General features: G+C 40.9%; 1 protein-coding gene across 2 annotated transcripts in view; it reads right to left on the minus strand.

The window, feature by feature from the left end:
* CUL4A (cullin 4A) overlaps positions 1–18,343 on the minus strand; it is an 86,366-nt gene that overhangs the window by 43,499 nt on the left and 24,524 nt on the right. For both annotated transcript variants that reach the window (XR_004644033.1, XM_034758128.1), the window contains exons 7-9: positions 14,827–14,916; positions 13,880–13,962; positions 11,753–11,820 (exon numbers count right to left, since the gene is read on the minus strand). Coding sequence is in view for 1 of the 2 variants with exons in the window: in XM_034758128.1 (XP_034614019.1) it covers positions 11,753–11,820; positions 13,880–13,962; positions 14,827–14,916 (241 nt within the window). In the remaining variant the exon portion in view is untranslated. The remainder of the gene's footprint in view (positions 1–11,752; positions 11,821–13,879; positions 13,963–14,826; positions 14,917–18,343) is intronic.

Raw genomic sequence — 18,343 nt, forward strand, 5'->3', positions numbered from 1 at the left:
TTTTTAATGATTAATTTGCCCTGACAACTTGGGATGCATTTGCTGCTAGTACAGCTACTGGAAAAGTCTGTTAACGTGTCTGGGGATGGAGCGAAAATCCTCCAGGGACATCTCCATGAAGCTCTCCTGGAGGTACTTTCCAGAAGATTTCTGGGCAGTGCAGCCTTATTCCGTCCTCCATGGGTAGGACACTTGACCACACCATGCTAGTAGCAAGTAATCTGGTATCATTGCATGACAAAGCCTGGCAGTGTACGGTCCCGGTGTTTGCTGGCATTCAAGCAACATCCATTCTTTATCTCGCTGTGTTATCCTCAGGAGAGTGATATCGCTCATGGTAACCCGGTTGAAATATGGGAATTTAATTTAAGGGGACAGAGGTGGCCGTTCCTACTGGGCTGTTTGCCTGTGGCTGAAAAGAAATCCACGGGGGGAGAGGGGGAAGGGAGGAATTGGCGCTGAGCTTTTTGTGAGGGAGTGAGGTGTGGGATGCGAAAAGAGAAATTGCATTCCCTTAGAAGGGCCATAATATTTTTATCCGCCCTTTTCCAGGTGGGTGGGACTGTTGCTGGGGTTTGCCAGATCGTTTTGGCCTGGCCCATGACAGCATCATTAATTGGCAGGGCAATTATGGAAGAAGTTGAAGTCTGCAGGATGTCCAGAAACATATGCTGGGATTCAGCTACTTCTTCTACTGGTATGTCCAGGGAATCTGCCATCCTCTTAGAGTGTTCCTGGAACTGTTTGAAATCATCCTTCATGGTGGGGTATGGGGGCATGATGGCTTCAGCCGGAGAGGAGGATGAAATGTTGACTGCTGGTGCAGCTTCCTGGTCTGAAGTATCCTTTAGTTCCTCAACTGCCTCTTCCAGGGCTTCAGAGGGTCCTGGTACAAAGGATGAAGGAGAATGCCTTGACCTCACCCTGGGTGGACTGGGAGGCTTGTGGTATAGTGGGCGGTACTGGCACCCATGTGCAGTGTAAGGCCACTGTGTGGAAATGGCCTGAGTGGTGGCAACCATGAGGGTCTGTACCAGCGCTAAGTTTCAGGTCCTGGGCGATAATCCCATTGTTACAGTGGACCTGGTCTGGTAGATGCATGAACAAGGAAGGAGTGATGGGAGGAGTAGATTTCCCCTTCATCCTCATCATCCTCATCACTCAATTGGGGGTGGAGCTGAGCTGGGCGGTGTGGTGAGTTGGCTCAGTACTGGGTGTGCTGGAGTGAGGTCGGTACCAAGGAGATTCTGGCGCCTGAGGAAACCAGAAGATCCTGGTAGTGGAGGAACTGTTGCGATACCAAGAGCATCGGTAACAAAGATAGTGTTATCGACAGTACCGATGCATGTGCCGTGGTTGTCGGTGCCAAGGATTGTGCGCTTTGCGTTGTAAAGGCAGAAGGTGGCGCCACAGCCTGTAGCAGTGCCGAGCTACTCAGCGCCATATGCCTAATAACTGTTCTTTAAATTTTTTTTGGCCTTCCTAATTATATTTTTACACTTCATTTGCCAGAGTTTATGCTCTTTTCTATTTTCCTCACTAGAATTTAACTTCCACTTTTTAAAGGATCCTTTTTGTCTCACACTGCTTTTTTTTACTTTGTTGTTTAGTCACAGTGGCACTCTTTTGGTTCTCTTACTATGTTGTTTAATTTGGGGCATACATTTAAGTTGAGTGTCTATTATGGTGTCTTTAAAAAGTTTCCATGTACCTTGCAGGGATTTCACTCTTGACACTGTACCCTTTAATTCCCTCGTGGTGGTGGCCATGAATGAAAGGGGCAGACAGCATCATTCCAGTACCACCCCATACAATAGGGACTGGAGAGGCAGAGGTTTTGGTTTCTCTTTGTTGCCTTGTCCGAGCTAGCCGGCTTAAGGTCTTTGCTCACATGGTACCCCCAGTATCAGATGGTCCTGCTACCTTGCGGGACAGGATCTGGTCCGAGAGGTGAATATAGCTGGATCATGTGGTAATAGTGACCATAATATAATTAAATTTAACATCCCTGTGGCAGGGAAAACATCACAGCAGCCCAACACTGTAGCATTTAATTTCAGAAAGGGGAACTACACAAAAATGAGGAAGTTAATTAAACAGTAGTTTGTAACCTATCACAGATTCTGTACCAAATGATTGTAGGGTAGCTAATGTGACGCTAATTTTTAAGAAGGGCTCCAGAGGTGATCCCCACAATTACAGGCCTGACTTCAGTACCGGGCAAACTGGTTGAAACTATAGTAAAGAACAAAATTATCAGACACATAGAAGAACATAATTTTTTGGGGAAGAGTCAACATGGTTTTTGTAAAGTGAAAACATGCCTCACCAATCTACTAGAATTCTTTGAAGGGGTCAGCAAGCATGTGGACAAGGGGGATCCAGTGGATATAATGTACTTAGATTTTCAGAAAGCCTTTGACAAGGTCACTTACCAAAGGCTCTTAAGCAAAGGAAGTTGTCATGGGATAAGAGGGAAGGTCCTCTCATGGACTGGTAACTAGTTAAAAGTTAAGAAACAAAGGGTAGGAATAAATGGTCAGTTTTCAGAATGGAGAGAGGTAAATAATAGTGTACCCCCAAGGATCTGTACTGGGACCAGTCCTATTCAACATATTCATAAATGATCTGGGAAAAAAAGGGGTAAATAGTTAGGTGGCAAAATTTGCAAATGATACGAAACTACTCAAGATAGTTAAGTCCCAAGCAGACTGCGAAGAGTTACAAAAGGATCTCTCAAAACTGGGTGACTGGGCAACAAAATGACAGATGCAATTCAATGCTGATAAATGCAAAGTAATGCACATTGGTAAACATAATCCCACTATACATACATGATGGAGTCTAAATTAGCTTTTTCCACTCAAGAAAGATCTTGGAGACATTGTGGATAGTTCTCTGAAAACATTCACTCAATGTGCAGCGGCAGTCAAAAAAAGCGAACACAATGTTGGAAATCATTAAGAAAGGGATAGAAAATATGACAGAAAATAAAATATCATATTGCCTCTATATAAATCCATGATATGCCAACACCTTGAATACTGTGTGCAGACGTGATCGCCCCATTTCAAAAAAGATATATTGGAATTGGAAAAGGTTTAGAAAAAGGGCAACAAAAATGAGTAGGGATATAGAACGGCTTTTATATGTGGAGCGATTAATAAGACTGGGACTTTTCAGCTTGGAGAAGAGATGACTAAAGGGGCATATGATAGAGGTCTATAAAATCATGACTGGTGTGGAGAAAGTAAATACGGAGTTGTTATTTACTCCTTCTCATAACACAAGAACTGGGGGGGGGGGGGGGAGGGTCACCAAATGAAATTAACAGGCAGCAGGTTTAAAACAAACAAAAGGAAGTATTTTTTCTACAGACCGCACAGTCAACCTGTGGAACTCCTTGCCAGAGGATGTTGTGAAGGCCAACACTATAATAGGGTTCAAAAAAGAACTATCTAAGTTCATGGAGGATAGGTCTATCAATGGCTATTAGCCAGGAGGGGCAGGGATGGTGCCCCTCACCTCTGTTTGCCAGAAGCTAGGAATGAGCGACAGGGGATGGATCACTTGATGATTACCTGTTCTGTTAATTCCCTCTGGGGCACCTGGCATTGGCCACTGTCAGAAGACAGGATACTGGGGGCTAGATGGACCTTTGGTGTTGGCCATTCTTATGTACCTTGGAGGTGGAAGGTCCTGGCACAGTTGGTACTGATGGGGTCTGCCAAGTCGGAGAATGCCACTTCTTGGCTGAGGAGGGGAGTTCTGAGCCCGCTTTTTAGTTGCCTTCTTGGCAGAGTACTTTTTTGCCAAAGTGGGTGGAGGGGAACCTCTGTCAGATGCTGCCATGGGATACCAGTGTTGGGGAGGGGGGCGCAGAGACCTCTCCATCATGAGGCGCTTCAAATGCAGGTTTCTCACCTTCCTGGCCTGGGTTTTCAAGTTGTGGCAATGTGAGCACTTCTGCAAGATGTGTGTATCGCCAAGGGAGCGGCCCGCCATACTATGCATGCCTGTCAGAGACCAGTACAGAGAGTCTGCACGTAAGGAAGCGTTTAAAACCTGGGGAGCTGGGAATGCACCTCAGAGAAGGGCTTTCTCCCATGATGGAGGGTAACAATGCTATTCTAAGGGATGACTAACAACTGAAATTTAATTTTCTAATATAAGAGAAAAAAATTGTTTATAGAAAGAAAAAATAAACTGTGACGGGGAAGTAAGTATTAACCTAGCTAACAACTAACTATTAACTAAACAACTAGAAATCTAAGTTCGACTAAAGAAGCTAAAGTACAGAGGCGCGGCTAAGTGCTTTGTCTGAAACTGAGGGCAGAGAAGAGACTGAGCAGGGATTGGTCGTACGGCACTATGTAATTGCCTAAGACGGCGCGAGACGGGGACAATGCATGTGCGACCCAACCAGGCACTGCTACTACAAATCTCCCATTACATGCACTGGGACACTCCTTGAACAACATTTAGTTATTCTACACAAAGTGAAACAGTTTCAACAGGAAAGACTGGGCTAAGCCCACCACAGAACCCTCCAAAGCCCAATGGTTAGGATACTCTCCTGGGATATGGGAGACCAAGGTTCAAATCCCTATTCCAAATAAGGCAGAGTGTGGGTTTGAACCCAGGTCTCTCACATCCTAGGTGAGTGCTCTAATCAGTACATTATGGAGCCTAATGAGGGCACCCTACCACCTCAGTTTTTTTGCAAGAAAGATCAGCCCTAACTCCAGGAGAGGATATAATGTCTGTGAATTCCAAGTGGAGAGAGGTGCCTAAGTCTCTCTGGATTGGGGCTTAGGCTACCGCTCTGTTCTTGACTAGCTTAGGTGGCTCCTTGATAAGAATTCTGGCTTTTGGGAACTCCATTCTTAAGTAACTAATTCTCCCCATGCATTGTATAGGGAGCCTAGGTACCTAACTTTAGGTGCCCTGCCACTTAGGGGAACCAACAGCCTCAAGTCAGGCATTCCAAAGCTGAGCCTATGTCCCCTTTATGGATCTAGGTCTGTATTTATACAGACTTAAGCAGTTTGTTTCTTTCAAAAATATTTTACCACAAACGATTTCAACTGAAGTATTTACATTTTCCTACCAGCTGCTGCCTATTGAAAGCTTGCTGTGAAGTAATAATAATACCTAGCTTTAATATAGCACTTTTCATCGGGAGATCTCACACAACTAACAAGAGGTCAGTAAGTAAACTAAAAAAACTGCCCCAACTCTAGAGCAGTAAAAATATATATCCTGTGAGAGTTTCTTTTTGGGTGCTGTGGTGATTTATGTTTCCTGTGTTAAGTATCAGCATAAACTCGCTGTTAAATAGTATCAACACAAATTACCACAAATTCTTTCCACGCTCAACTTTTGCCTTTACTAATGCATCCCCTCCCATATGAGAACAGAATTCATGTCACCAATTTAGCTGATATTACACTCAGGTTTTGTGTCATGTTCTAACATATTACACATATTCTTCTATTTATGAATTTTGAAATTTAATTGGATGACTGGTAATGACTCCAAATTGGTAATGATTCCAAATACTGCTGAATTATCTCATGTTCAGATCAATTCCTGAAAACCCAAATCATCCTATTCTTACCAGCACTGTTATTTTGTGCTGTAACTTAGTCTACTTTTACAAAGGCCAGGAACTTATTCTACTTTTATAAACAAACAAGAAAAGCAATTCAAGGATGATGCTGGATAAAAAAATGCAAATAAAACTGGCTTGCTCAGTCTTTAGTTATTGCAGCAATATACACCATAAAAACACCTATAATAGCTAAATTACGTCTTGAAAATATATGGTAGATTTTCTATTGGGGAGCAGTGGGCGATGAAGAAAATTATACTCCGCTGCATCAGAAGGTAGCCTCCTAAGTCAGAGATAGCAGCAACTAAACAGTACAGGGAAGTCTCACATCCATCTATTAGTTGTTTTCAGCACATGAACATCCGATTTCATCTTGTAGTGCTCTCTTCTTCAATATTTGTCAGTTAAAAGGAAAATCAAATATGGCGACAACCTCCCCTGCTCCCTCAAGCCAATATAGTAATACTTCCCTTTTTCTTTCCATCTCATGTGCTTGGATCAATCACACAACTTCTATTATAGCACACATTTGATAGGCAAGGAAAATATATGTGAAATTACTCTGTAACAGGAAGGCTGCACCCAACTTCTTGAAAGTACTGCCATAGCCTTGGAATGCTTTATTACACTCACAAGACAAAAACCCAACAAGCTGGTCAGTGGCAGTTGTACTTATACAAGAAAAGTTTCTTATACATACTCAAAGCATTTTTAAGCTTTTATTTTCCTGTATCAAACTGACTATACCACATGCCTTCTCCTAAGGAACAAAACCTACTAAAGGTAGTTAGTGTCTTCTTCTATTTGCACAGCACACTTGGATGTCAAGTGGATTATAATGTGCCGCTAGATCAAATGAATGCAAAAAGTTATGTAAATCGATAGGTGTTAGACTTACTCAAATTTAATTTAAGTGCAGATACAGAATGTGAAAGCCGAACTAATTTAAATCTACAGATATCACAATCTCAAAATGTAAATATAAAAACCAATTCTAGTATGAAAATTGCACATATATTAATTGTCCATATCTATATGGAGATATATAATAAACTAGGAAAGAGTTCGGAAATAAAACAAGACCGGATACCATTTCTTACTCAGATGTCTGCTACATAAAAATGTCAGTGTGAAAAACTTTTAAAATAACATCAATTCCACCGATGACAAATGACATCAATTCCACTGATGTATATCAACAAGAGAATTAACTATCTAAATCCCTATATTTCAAAATAAGTTTAAGACGGAATAAAACAGTTAAAATAAAATGAAGTACATCAGTGAAGGCCGAAGATTGTACAAGTATATTTATATATTTAAAATATGGACAAAGAAAGAGGAAGAAAAGAAGTAAGATGTCTAATTCAGCACATAAACATTATGATGGTTTGGCTGTTGCACAGCAAGCCACCTTGATAGAATCTCACACTGAGGGAGGTTAGAAAACAGTAGAGAATTGAGTGTGGGACGCTAAATCCAGTTTAGGGCTTAAAAAAATTTTTTTTTTTAAATAGAAGTTTAGTGCTAGAAGCCCTCTCAACAGAGAGCAAGATAGAATCATAGAATCATAGAATCATAGAATATCAGAGTTGGAAGGGACCTCAAGAGGTCATCTAGTCCAACCCCCTGCTCAAAGCAGGACCAATTCCCAGCTAAATCATCCCAGCCAGGGCTTTGTCAAGCCGGGCCTTAAAAACCTCCAAGGAAGGAGACTCCACCACCTCCCTAGGTAACGCATTCCAGTGTTTCACCACCCTCATAGTGAAATAGTTTTTCCTGATATCCAACCTGGACCTCCCCCACTGCAACTTGAGACCATTGCTCCTTGTTCTGTCATCTGCCACCACTGAGAACAACCGAGCTCCATCCTCTTTGGAACCCCCCTTCAGGTAGTTGAAGGCTGCTATCAAATCCCCCCTCATTCTTCTCTTCTGGAGACTAAACAATCCCAGTTCTCTCAGCCTCTCCTCATAAGTCATGTGCTCCAGACCCCTAATCATTTTTGTTGCCCTCCGCTGGACTCTTTCCAATTTTTCCACATCCTTCTTGTAGTGTGGGGCCCAAAACTGGACACAGTATTCCAGATGAGGCCTCACCAATGTCGAATAAAGGGGAACGATCACGTTCCTCGATCTGCTGGCAATGCCCCTACTTATACAGCCCAAAATGCCGTTAGCCTTCTTGGCAACAAGAGCACACTGTTGACTCATATCCAGCTTCTCGTCCACTGTGACCCCTAGGTCCTTTTCTGCAGAACTGCTACCTAGCCATTCGGTCCCTAGTCTGTAGCAGTGCATGGGATTCTTCCGTCCTAAGTGCAGAACTCTGCACTTGTCCTTGTTGAACCTCATCAGGTTTTTTTCTGCCCAATCCTCTAATTTGTCTAGGTCCCTCTGTATCCGATCCCTACCCTCTAGTGTATCTACCACGCCTCCTAGTTTAGTGTCATCTGCAAACTTGCTGAGAGTGCAGTCCACACCATCCTCCAGATCATTAATAAAGATATTAAACAAAACCGGCCCCAGGACCGACCCTTGGGGCACTCCACTTGAAACCGGCTGCCAACTAGACATGGAGCCATTGATCACTACCCGTTGAGCCCGACGATCTAGCCAGCTTTCTATCCACCTTACAGTCCATTCATCCAGCCCATACTTCTTTAACTTGGTGGCAAGAATACTGTGGGAGACCGTATCAAAAGCTTTGCTAAAGTCAAGAAATAACACATCCACTGCTTTCCCCTCATCCACAGAGCCAGTTATCTCATCATAGAAGGCAATTAGGTTAGTCAGGCACGACTTCCCCTTCGTGAATCCATGCTGACTGTTCCTGATCACTTTCCTCTCCTCTAAATGTTTCATAATTGATTCCTTGAGGACCTGCTCCATGATTTTTCCAGGGACTGAGGTGAGGCTGACTGGCCTGTAGTTCCCTGGATCCTCCTTCTTCCCTTTTTTAAAGATGGGCACTACATTAGCCTTTTTCCAGTCATCTGGGACCTCCCCCGATCGCCATGAGTTTTCAAAAATAATGGCTAATGGCTCCGCAATCTCACCCGCCAACTCTTTTAGCACCCTCGGATGCAGCGCATCCGGCCCCATGGACTTGTGCACGTCCAGTTTTTCTAAATAGTCCTGAACCACTTCTTTCTCCACAGAGGGTTGGTCACCTTCTCCCCATGCTGTACTGCCCAGTGCAGCAATCTGGGAGCTGACCTTGTGCGTGAAGACAGAGGCAAAAAAATCATTGAGTACATTAGCTTTTTCCACATCCTCTGTCACTAGGTTGCCTCCCTCATTCAGTAAGGGGCCCACACTTTCCTTGATTTTCTTCTTGTTGCTAACATACCTGAAGAAACCCTTCTTGTTACTCTTAACATCTGTTGCTAACTGCAACTCCAAGTGTGATTTGGCCTTCCTGATTTCACTCCTGCACGCCTGAGCAATATTTTTATACTCCTCCCTGGTCATTTGTCCAATCTTCCACTTCTTATAAGCCTCTTTTTTGCATTTAAGATCAGCAAGGATTTCACTGTTTAGCCAAGCTGGTCGCCTGCCATATTTACTATTCTTTCTACACATCGGGATGGTTTGTTCCTGCAACCTCAATAAGGATTCTTTAAAATACAGCCAGCTCTCCTGGACCCCTTTGCCCTTCATGTTATTCTCCCAGGGGATCCTGCCCATCTGTTCCCTGAGGGAGTCAAAGTCTGCTTTTCTGAAGTCCAGGGTCCGTATTCTGCTGCTCTCCTTTCTTCCTTGTGTCAGGATCCTGAACTCGACCATCTCATGGTCACTGCCTCCCAGGTTCCCATCCACTTTTGCTTCCCCTACTAGTTCTTCCCTGTTTGTGAGCAGCAGGTCAAGAAAAGCTTTGCCCCTAGTTGGTTCCTCCAGCACTTGCACCAGGAAATTGTCCCCTACACTTTCCAAAAATTTCCTGGATTGCCTGTGCACCGCTGTATTGCTCTCCCAGCAGATATCAGGGTGATTAAAGTCTCCCATGAGAACCAGGGCCTGCGATCTAGCAATTTCTGCTAGTTGCCAGAAGAAAGCCTCGTCCACCTCATCCCCCTGGTCTGGTGGTCTATAGCAGACTCCAACCACAACATCACCCTTGTTGCTCCCACTTCTCAACTTTATCCAGAGACTCTCAGGTTTTTCTGCAGTATCATACCGGAGCTCTGAGCAGTCATACTCCTCTCTTACATACAACGCAACTCCCCCACCTTTTCTGCCCTGCCTGTCCTTCCTGAACAGTTTATATCCATCCATGACAGTACTCCAGTCATGTGAGTTGTCCCACCAAGTCTCTGTTATTCCAATCACATCATAGTTCCCTGACTGTGCCAGGACTTCCAGTTCTCCCTGCTTGTTTCCCAGGCTTCTTGCATTTGTGTATAGGCACTTAAGATAACTCAATGATCGTCCCTCTTTCTCAGCATGAGACAGGAGTCCTCCCCTCTTGCGCTCTCCTGCTTGTGCTTCCTCCCAGGATCCCATTTCCCCACTTACCTCAGGTAGATACAGTAAGAAGTAGGTTCTGGAAGAGGATGGCAGCTGGTCAGTTACAGACAGCAAGTAACAGAACTGGGCTATACTTTTTGACGGTTTTTGGGTTACTGAAACTATTTATGAATTCAGGTTAAATTTTGGTCCACAGAATGGAAAAATGGCAAAACAGTTTGTTTTGCCCATTTTGAAATTAAACGTTTTGACTTTTCATTCAAAAATAGCATTTCATTTGGAAATTTTGCTGTAATCAGGAGCCAAAAAATCTTAACGCGTTATAGGTGAAACCGCGTTATATCGAACTTGCTTTGATCCACCGGAGTGTGCAGCCTCGCCCCCCTCCAGAGCACTGCTTTACCGCATTATAGCCGAATTTGTGTTATATTGGGTCACATTATACCAGGGTAGAGGGGTATTTAAAATTATATATAGATGGGTGAAAAACACCTGAAATAAAACACCGGGGAAAAAAGTGTTTTGGATTGAACAAATAATTTTGTTTGACCCAAATCGAATATTTTTCTTTTTTTGTTTCAGCAAGGAAAAAAAATAAAGAAAAAAAATTAGTTTTGCTTCAAACTAGACTGAATTTTTTTTCCCTCTGAATATTTTGGTTCATCCTCGAACCAAAAAAATCAATTATTCACTCACCTCTAGTCAGCAATACTCATAGGTCCTGAGGATAAGTTACTGAAATGTGAGACAGTTAGCGAAAGAGGTAGACTGGTAAAGTAGACCAAATCAGATAATTTTCCATCTGATCAGGCAGAGAACTAAAAGAAGCCAATGTCAGAAGTTTTGAGAAAAATATCCCAAGTATTTTATGGAAAATAAAGGAAGAATAAGTGGAGGGAGGGGACTTTCCTGCAACATGAAGAAAACAAAGAAGGGTGAGGCTAAGTTGCCAGAAGACCCAAAACCTAAAGATCACCCAGAGCTAAGAACAGAAAAGATATTTTATATCAAAACATATATAAGATCAGGAAACATCAATCAAGCTTAAAAATCCAGTGAAAGAAGAAGATTGACATGATTGTTCCTGTTGGTTTTTAAAAAACCAAGAGGATATCAGAGGCACTGATCACTCAACAAGTACTTCTGAAGAAGACTAAGACAAATCTGAGATTTCCAGAGACACACCAAAGGATGCAAAGAGAATATATATTGTACTGGCTTAACTGGTAACCTCACTGGGACTTCACTGTATTTGACTGTACAAAGATTCTTTAATTATATAGTGACAGGCAAACTAGAAGTTAATTCTACCTGTGCTGTGTGATTTATATAGAATTACTGCAGTAATTTAAATGCTTGTTTTGGAAGTTTATATAATCCTGTGCCATTAGCACTTTTTATTTTGGAGATGACTAGTGGCACTAAGTACGGGTGAAGGGTTTAACTATCTTTAAACAGTTTTACAAAACTATAATCATGTATTCTCACACACACACAATCTTGCCCTGGTAGCTGGAATAACTTTATTCGGAGCTGGCTTTCAGTATGAGTGGAAGTTGCTGCTATGGCCCACATTCTTTACTAAAGTAACAGTTGTACAATCTACCATAATTGCAGAGTATGAGACTCTGTCCTTCAGTGTAGGTTACAAGAACTAAGAAAGATATACCTTTTTGCAAAATAGCTGTTAAGTGCTCTCCTAGTAGTTGCTTTTCCACACAAGCAATTAGTAGTTTCCTGTGTAAGGCAAGAAAAAGCACATAAGAAATACTGCACAGTTTAAGGCGATTACTCTCTTATCAGGATGCATGTGTGAATAACTCCCATTACTACATGACAAAACATTGAAAATGTACAGTTTATTCTAATTTTGCAGTCAGAATTTTTTTGTTTATGTAAAATACAAACTGGAATAAACTCAAGATAAAATACTGCAAAAATATATGCAATTAAGAAATGGAGATTCTAATTAAAATGTTACTTTAAAAAACAAGCTCTTGCTATTATTCATAACACCTTAAAATTATATATTAAAAATTAGAACAGTTTTAAAGATTCTTATTTACTTTTTCTTTTTATAGAAAAAGATGGTTCTAAGCTGGATCCTCAAAACCAAACAACCCAGGTTAGTGTGGTTCAAATTTCAAACCCAAATTCTGAACTAAGGTTTCATGGCTAACGAAGCACACTTATGAGCTGAATTAGAACCCCATATCAGACCACCAAACTCTGGGAGAAGATATTAAACTTGGTTCTGAATTTTGCAATGTAGGCTTATCTCTACTTTCCACCTATAATTCAGATTATTTACTTACTGCATTTGACTAAGACTGGTCAGTTTCCTTTTCTGGCTTTTATTATTACTAAAGTGGTGAAATGCTTAGGTTGAAAATATTGCAGAGCAATATTCTGCAATTTTTCAACAACAAAAAAACCCCAAAGCAAAACAAAACACCCAAATCCTGGCTTTACACTAATATATTGTAAGTCAACAAATCACAGAATAACTGTATTGGTCTTAAGTTTTAGAAAATATGTTTTTTACAAAACCTAATTTACGGGTTTAAATTAACCCGACATTATTTTTGATATGCAGCGTTGTTGTAGTCATGCTGGTCCCAGGATATTAAGAGAGTACTCCATCAGCACTTCACCTATCTTGTCCTCTATTATTTTTGATGTTATTTTTCTCCCTGAAGGAGCATATCTATTCCAAGTACAAATCTAATACATTAGATTTTTTACTTTTTTTAATATTCTTGCTGCCCCCTTCACACATCTAGAAGGGTGGTAAACTCTGAGGTATGAGGATCACTAAAGGAGACCAACTTCAGATCCCGTAAATGCTGCTTCTTAAAAGGATCAAAGGAAATCAGTGATGATTTATGCAAGGCTTTCTCATTTTGCCTTCACAGAGCTCTCTGACCCCAGTGGGCCCAGACTTTCATCCTGAGCTGAGACAGAAGCTGGGACCCACAATAAGTCTCTGCACAGATTGGCCTCGCTAGAATTCCAGGCTACTCTTTATTTGAGCTGCATTTTAAAGCCATGATTCTGCAAATACTTATGCATATTCTTAAATTCATATATGTGAGTAGTTCCATTGATTTTGATGAGACTAACTGTGGAGTAAATATCAACCAACCTGCAAGTAAGTATTTGCAGGATCAGGGCCACAGTTAGAATTTTATAATATATAGCAGCTGTCTAAAAAAATATTTTAGTTTGCATTATACATACACTACAGCATAGATTGCAGTAGATAATTTTAAGTAATGAGAAATAAGAGATATACTTTATTAAAGTCATCATTGTAACACGATCAAATGCCAAATATAGCCTAGAACACGGTTAATAAAAGTGGACTGCCATTTTAAATAGAGCTCATGAGTGAGGATACCTAACAATTTCATTAGGCAAAAAGAACGTTCCCTTCCCTCAGGCAGTTTGAGCTAAATGTCATTATAAGCGCATGAATGGTTAACCTGAACTACTATTTTGAAAGTCCAAATGATGCAATAACTCAAAGATTTCAAAAACCTCAAACTCTCATTGCTAGATCTTTCCAGATGTTTTTCTCTCCCACTTTTTTCTTTTTATCGTGTATTTTAATTTTAATCAAGATACGTAGCCTTCGTAAAACAAAGTTCTTTACAGATAATCTCAATATTATTACCCTTTTAGATACTATTGAAATAATCTGCCTTCTTTCGAACCATGGATAATCACATTACTTTATGAATGGATAGCAAGCAGGTTTGGCCTATAGTGAAAATGGAAGAAAAACTGTACTCACTGCGTGCTATGGTCTAAATATGTTATCACTCGGTCTCCTTCTTCTTCTAAACGTTTGTTAACGTGGTGAAGATATTCTGGGACCTAGCAAAGAAAAGAATGCAAAGATTTAATTAGTGAACACAAAGGAATATGACATATGCATAACCTTTTTATCATGACAATTATCTTAACTATACATTAGCAGAGTACTGACGAGATAGCATTAGAGAAGAAATTAAGGATGGCATAATCCAAAGAGACACGGGTGTGACATGACAATTTACATCAGTGTCATGTAGACACTTGCTTTCAGAATATTTGCGGTGAGTCAGTTAACTTTCACAGTTCTCATTTGGGAGAGCCAATACATTTATATTAACTAGGGGACACTTATTTGTTTTACATTTTGGGAAGTGTCTAAATTTGTGGCCTGTCAACAGGACAGTATCGCTTTAACCCAAAAGAACAGAAAACAAAACTGTCTTAGTCTATTGAGTAAATAAGCCTTTTTTAAAACTCAACTGCTTAATTAGGTATAAATGAAAGAAAAACTGGAATGACACTAAAGGACACACATTACAGTTTCTTGGGTGAAGTAATGTTGACAATACCCCCATAGCTCTTACTATTGTGTTCTCCAGCAGCATGATTTTAGGTAGCCCAAATTTTACTGGGTTATCTCACTTCTAGTCATGCACTTAAAGCAGTGGTTTTCAACCTTTTTTCATTTGCAGACCCCTAAAAAATTTCAAATGGAGGTGTTGTCCCTTTTGGAAATCTTAGACATCCGTGGACCATTGATTTAAACCACTGACTTAAAGATACTTCAACGCACTGGATTCAATTCTCCCTCTCAGATACACCAATGCAGCTCACACTGAAGTACATGGAGGTGTACCTCAGCATAGAATTGGGCCCCACGGTCTTTTAATTAATTCCTAGTGCTCATTAACACTGTGTATTTACCTCTCTTTCTTGCATTAACCTTTGGCCCTCTGCCGCATATAAACAATTTGTCTCCTCCAAAAACTTTTGTTCAAATGATTCCTTGTAAACCTAGGTAAAAAATGAAATTATGAATTTAATTACTTATTAACCTCATGCTTAAGGCTGGCTTTTTTATTTTTAGTTGTCAAGATGAAAGACAAAAAATATCCCACGACACAAAATTGTCTGTCCTCAAGAAAAGTGCCACTGACACTACTGGATAATGAAATTCTTGATTTATTTGTATAATAGGTAGAGGATGACCAACTGCAATGGGAGCTTTCCCACAGCGTATCATAAGTGTGCTTCAATCAGGGATTCAGTGCCTGATTTGTCTAAATCAATGGGCTTCTGTTTAAATCACACAGACAGGCACCAGTAGCCAATATAACACAATTATGGGACTCCAGTCCAGTTGAGTTTGATCCTCCTGCCAGCATTCCTGCTGCAAATGCAATAGCTCCAAATTAGTGAAATCACAGCAAAGAACCGATAACTCCTTTTCGGTGAAATGCTTGGACTAATCAGGAACACCGTCTCCAAAATAATCTTCATCCAAGAAATCTGGGGTTTGTCATCTTGCTTTGGCTCACTGAGATAAATGAGGTGCAGATGAACTGGACTATCCTTTCCCTCTTCAATGTCTATTGCTGAACTAGAGGGGATTTAAAGAAGAGTAACAGGAATGATCAAGGGCAATGAAACACTGTCATATTAAAAGAAATTGAAAAGACTGGTATTGTTTACTTTAGAAAGGAGACCAAGGCCTGGTCTACACTTGGGGGGGGGGGGGTGTCGATGCAAGATACACAACTTCAACTACAGGAATACCGTAGCTGAAGTTGACATATCTTATTCCGACTTACCTCCCATCCTCACGGCGCAGGATCGACGGCCGCGGCTCCTCCATCGACTCCGCTACCGCCGCTCACTCCGGTGGAGTTCCGGAGTCGATGGGGAACGTGTTCGGGGATCGATATATCATGTCTTAACAAGACATGATATATTGATCCCCGATAAATCGATCGCTACCCGCCGATATGGCGGGTAGTCTGGACATACCCTAGTAGAGAGAACAGGATAAAAGTATACACAATAATTCATGACCTGGAAAAGGTAGATCAGGAGCTTCTCTTCTCCCTGCCTCATAACAAGACATGGGGGCATTCACTAGAATTAAAAAAAGGTAAGAAATTCAAAACCAATGGATGGAAATATTTGTTCATATAATATGTAATTAAATCATGGAACTCACTGCCACAGGAAGTTGCTGAAGCTTTAACAAGATTTGTATGAATATCAAAAATATCTTGTTATCAAAATGAATGATAAATTTTGTTGAAGTGAAATTAAATGTCATGCTTCAGAGTTTAGTTATCGTATTGCCTGGGAGATATCAGCACCTGGATGAAGAGCCACTGGCTGAAGCTAGGCCCAGGCAAGACAGGGCAATGCCACTTGGGAGAGAAAAGAACTTTGAAAACTTGCTGCCACTGTAACATCAACCCACCATGGAGGACATCTGCCCTCAGACTGTCAGACTCCTCTCTATAATGTTCACTGAAGTGGCCACAGCTGTGAAAAATGCCCTCTTTATATCTACAGATAGCCAGACAGACTGAAGCCCATTCTGATCAAATTCAGACTTGATCACAGGAATTATTCTGTAAGCTTTAAGTTTGACTACTGCAAAATGACTACTTACAAACGTTGAGAGTGCAGCAGCCCACCAATTCATCATCCCAGCCCTGGTTCTTTACACTGGCTCCCTGTTGAAGAGCGACTCAAATTCTAGGTTTCATTCCTTATCTTCAAAACCCTCCGGGGAACTGGCCCAAACTATATAAAAGGACACCCCCACTTTTTGGGATCATAACCTCATGCAGTCACAGTGCTTTGGAACAGTAAGTCTCAAAAATGAGAGTCATGCGAGCAGAAGTCAGAACTTTCTCAGCAGCTGGCCTTCAACTACAAAACTGATATCTAAGGAAAACAGGATGAACAACAGCCTCACTGCTTTCAAACAAATTGTAAAACTCATTTCATTAACTTGGCTTTCACTTAATAACCAACCTATTTCTGTGGGGATGTGGAGGGAGAAACAGCAATCCACGTTTATTTACTGGAGCATCTATAAGGATTTCACCTACTATAGCAGCAGCCATGGTAAAAATACCTAGATTAGAGGCTATCTAGCGTAGAACTAGAAGTATCTGTCTGAAATAATTCAAAGGAGAAAATCGTATCTAAATGCACACATGATCGGAAGGAATCAAGAAAGGGGGTATATTTAGCTTTGTTTAGCAGAGATCAAAAAACCTACTGTTAAACCCTAGCCTCTTAAAAATCTGACAGACATGAAAAAGGTGATGCAGCTATGAATACCTGGGCTAATAAAGGGGAAAGCTCTGGCAAAAGAGAACACACAAGCCAGATCCACATCTTCCAGCATGGACATTCATCGAGCATTACATTGTCTAAAGACAATGACTGACAGAAGCTTATCTTCACCTATTGTAACTACCTCAAAGAAGCAGTATTACATATTTATTTTCCAGATATACCAGAGCCCGTTATGGATGATAGTTAGGAGGCTTAGCAGGAAAGGCAGAAACTGAGCCAGATCAGCTTTGCAGTGCCTTATCAGAAAATGAAATAGTTATTGTTTTTTCTTTTACCCTTCCCCTAATATCTCAGACATATTTAAACATCCTGTGAACAGGGAATACCTAACTAAATTAAGGAGATCCAAGCTAAAGAATTTCCTGGAAGGATGAAAGGAGGCTCATGACCTATGTTCTACCAAAAAGAGAATGGACAGCATGACTGGAATGCTGACAGGAAGCTCAAGTTTACCTGAATAGAATGTGCAAAAATTATTAGTCCACTTGGTCACTCATGCCTATTCAAGTATAATCTAAGTGAAAATCCATGAAATTACAGCTTGACTGCGTCCATATATCGAATGCTTGGACTTCATGCCCAATCTTTTTTGGTAATCTCTTAGAGAGGCCAGAATGTGGTGATAGGTTTTGTGATGTAGACCCTTTTCTACTGGACCTGGACTAAGCCCAAATTCTTTTACTTATGCCAATGATATATATTTTTGTTACTACATTTAATCTGTGTCAGAATTAAAAGACTTTTGAATCAATTAAAGGCCACATTTTAATATAGAATTACACTGTTTAAAAATACAAATCTGAAGTCAATCCAGTAGCTGGAGAACATTGCAACAGTGTCTCATGCTAGAAACTCAGGTCTGGAAGCAAAGTCAATTTTCTCACTACCAGGACTGAGACCTGCCTTTGGGTACATGCTCCATGAGAAGGATTTGGTCTCATTTATAGCAATTTACAGTGGACATATATTATTTGGGAGCTGCAGACCCATGATTTAAGAATTATGATAGAAAACCTCTGCTGACCTATATTGGTCATTGCCTACAGCTGGAAAAAAAGGGAAAGCAAAATGGCCTCATTTAGTGGACAAAAGG

The sequence above is a fragment of the Trachemys scripta genome, chromosome 1 (genome assembly GCF_013100865.1).
Source record: "Trachemys scripta elegans isolate TJP31775 chromosome 1, CAS_Tse_1.0, whole genome shotgun sequence".
In the NCBI taxonomy this organism is placed as follows: Eukaryota; Metazoa; Chordata; order Testudines; family Emydidae; genus Trachemys; species Trachemys scripta.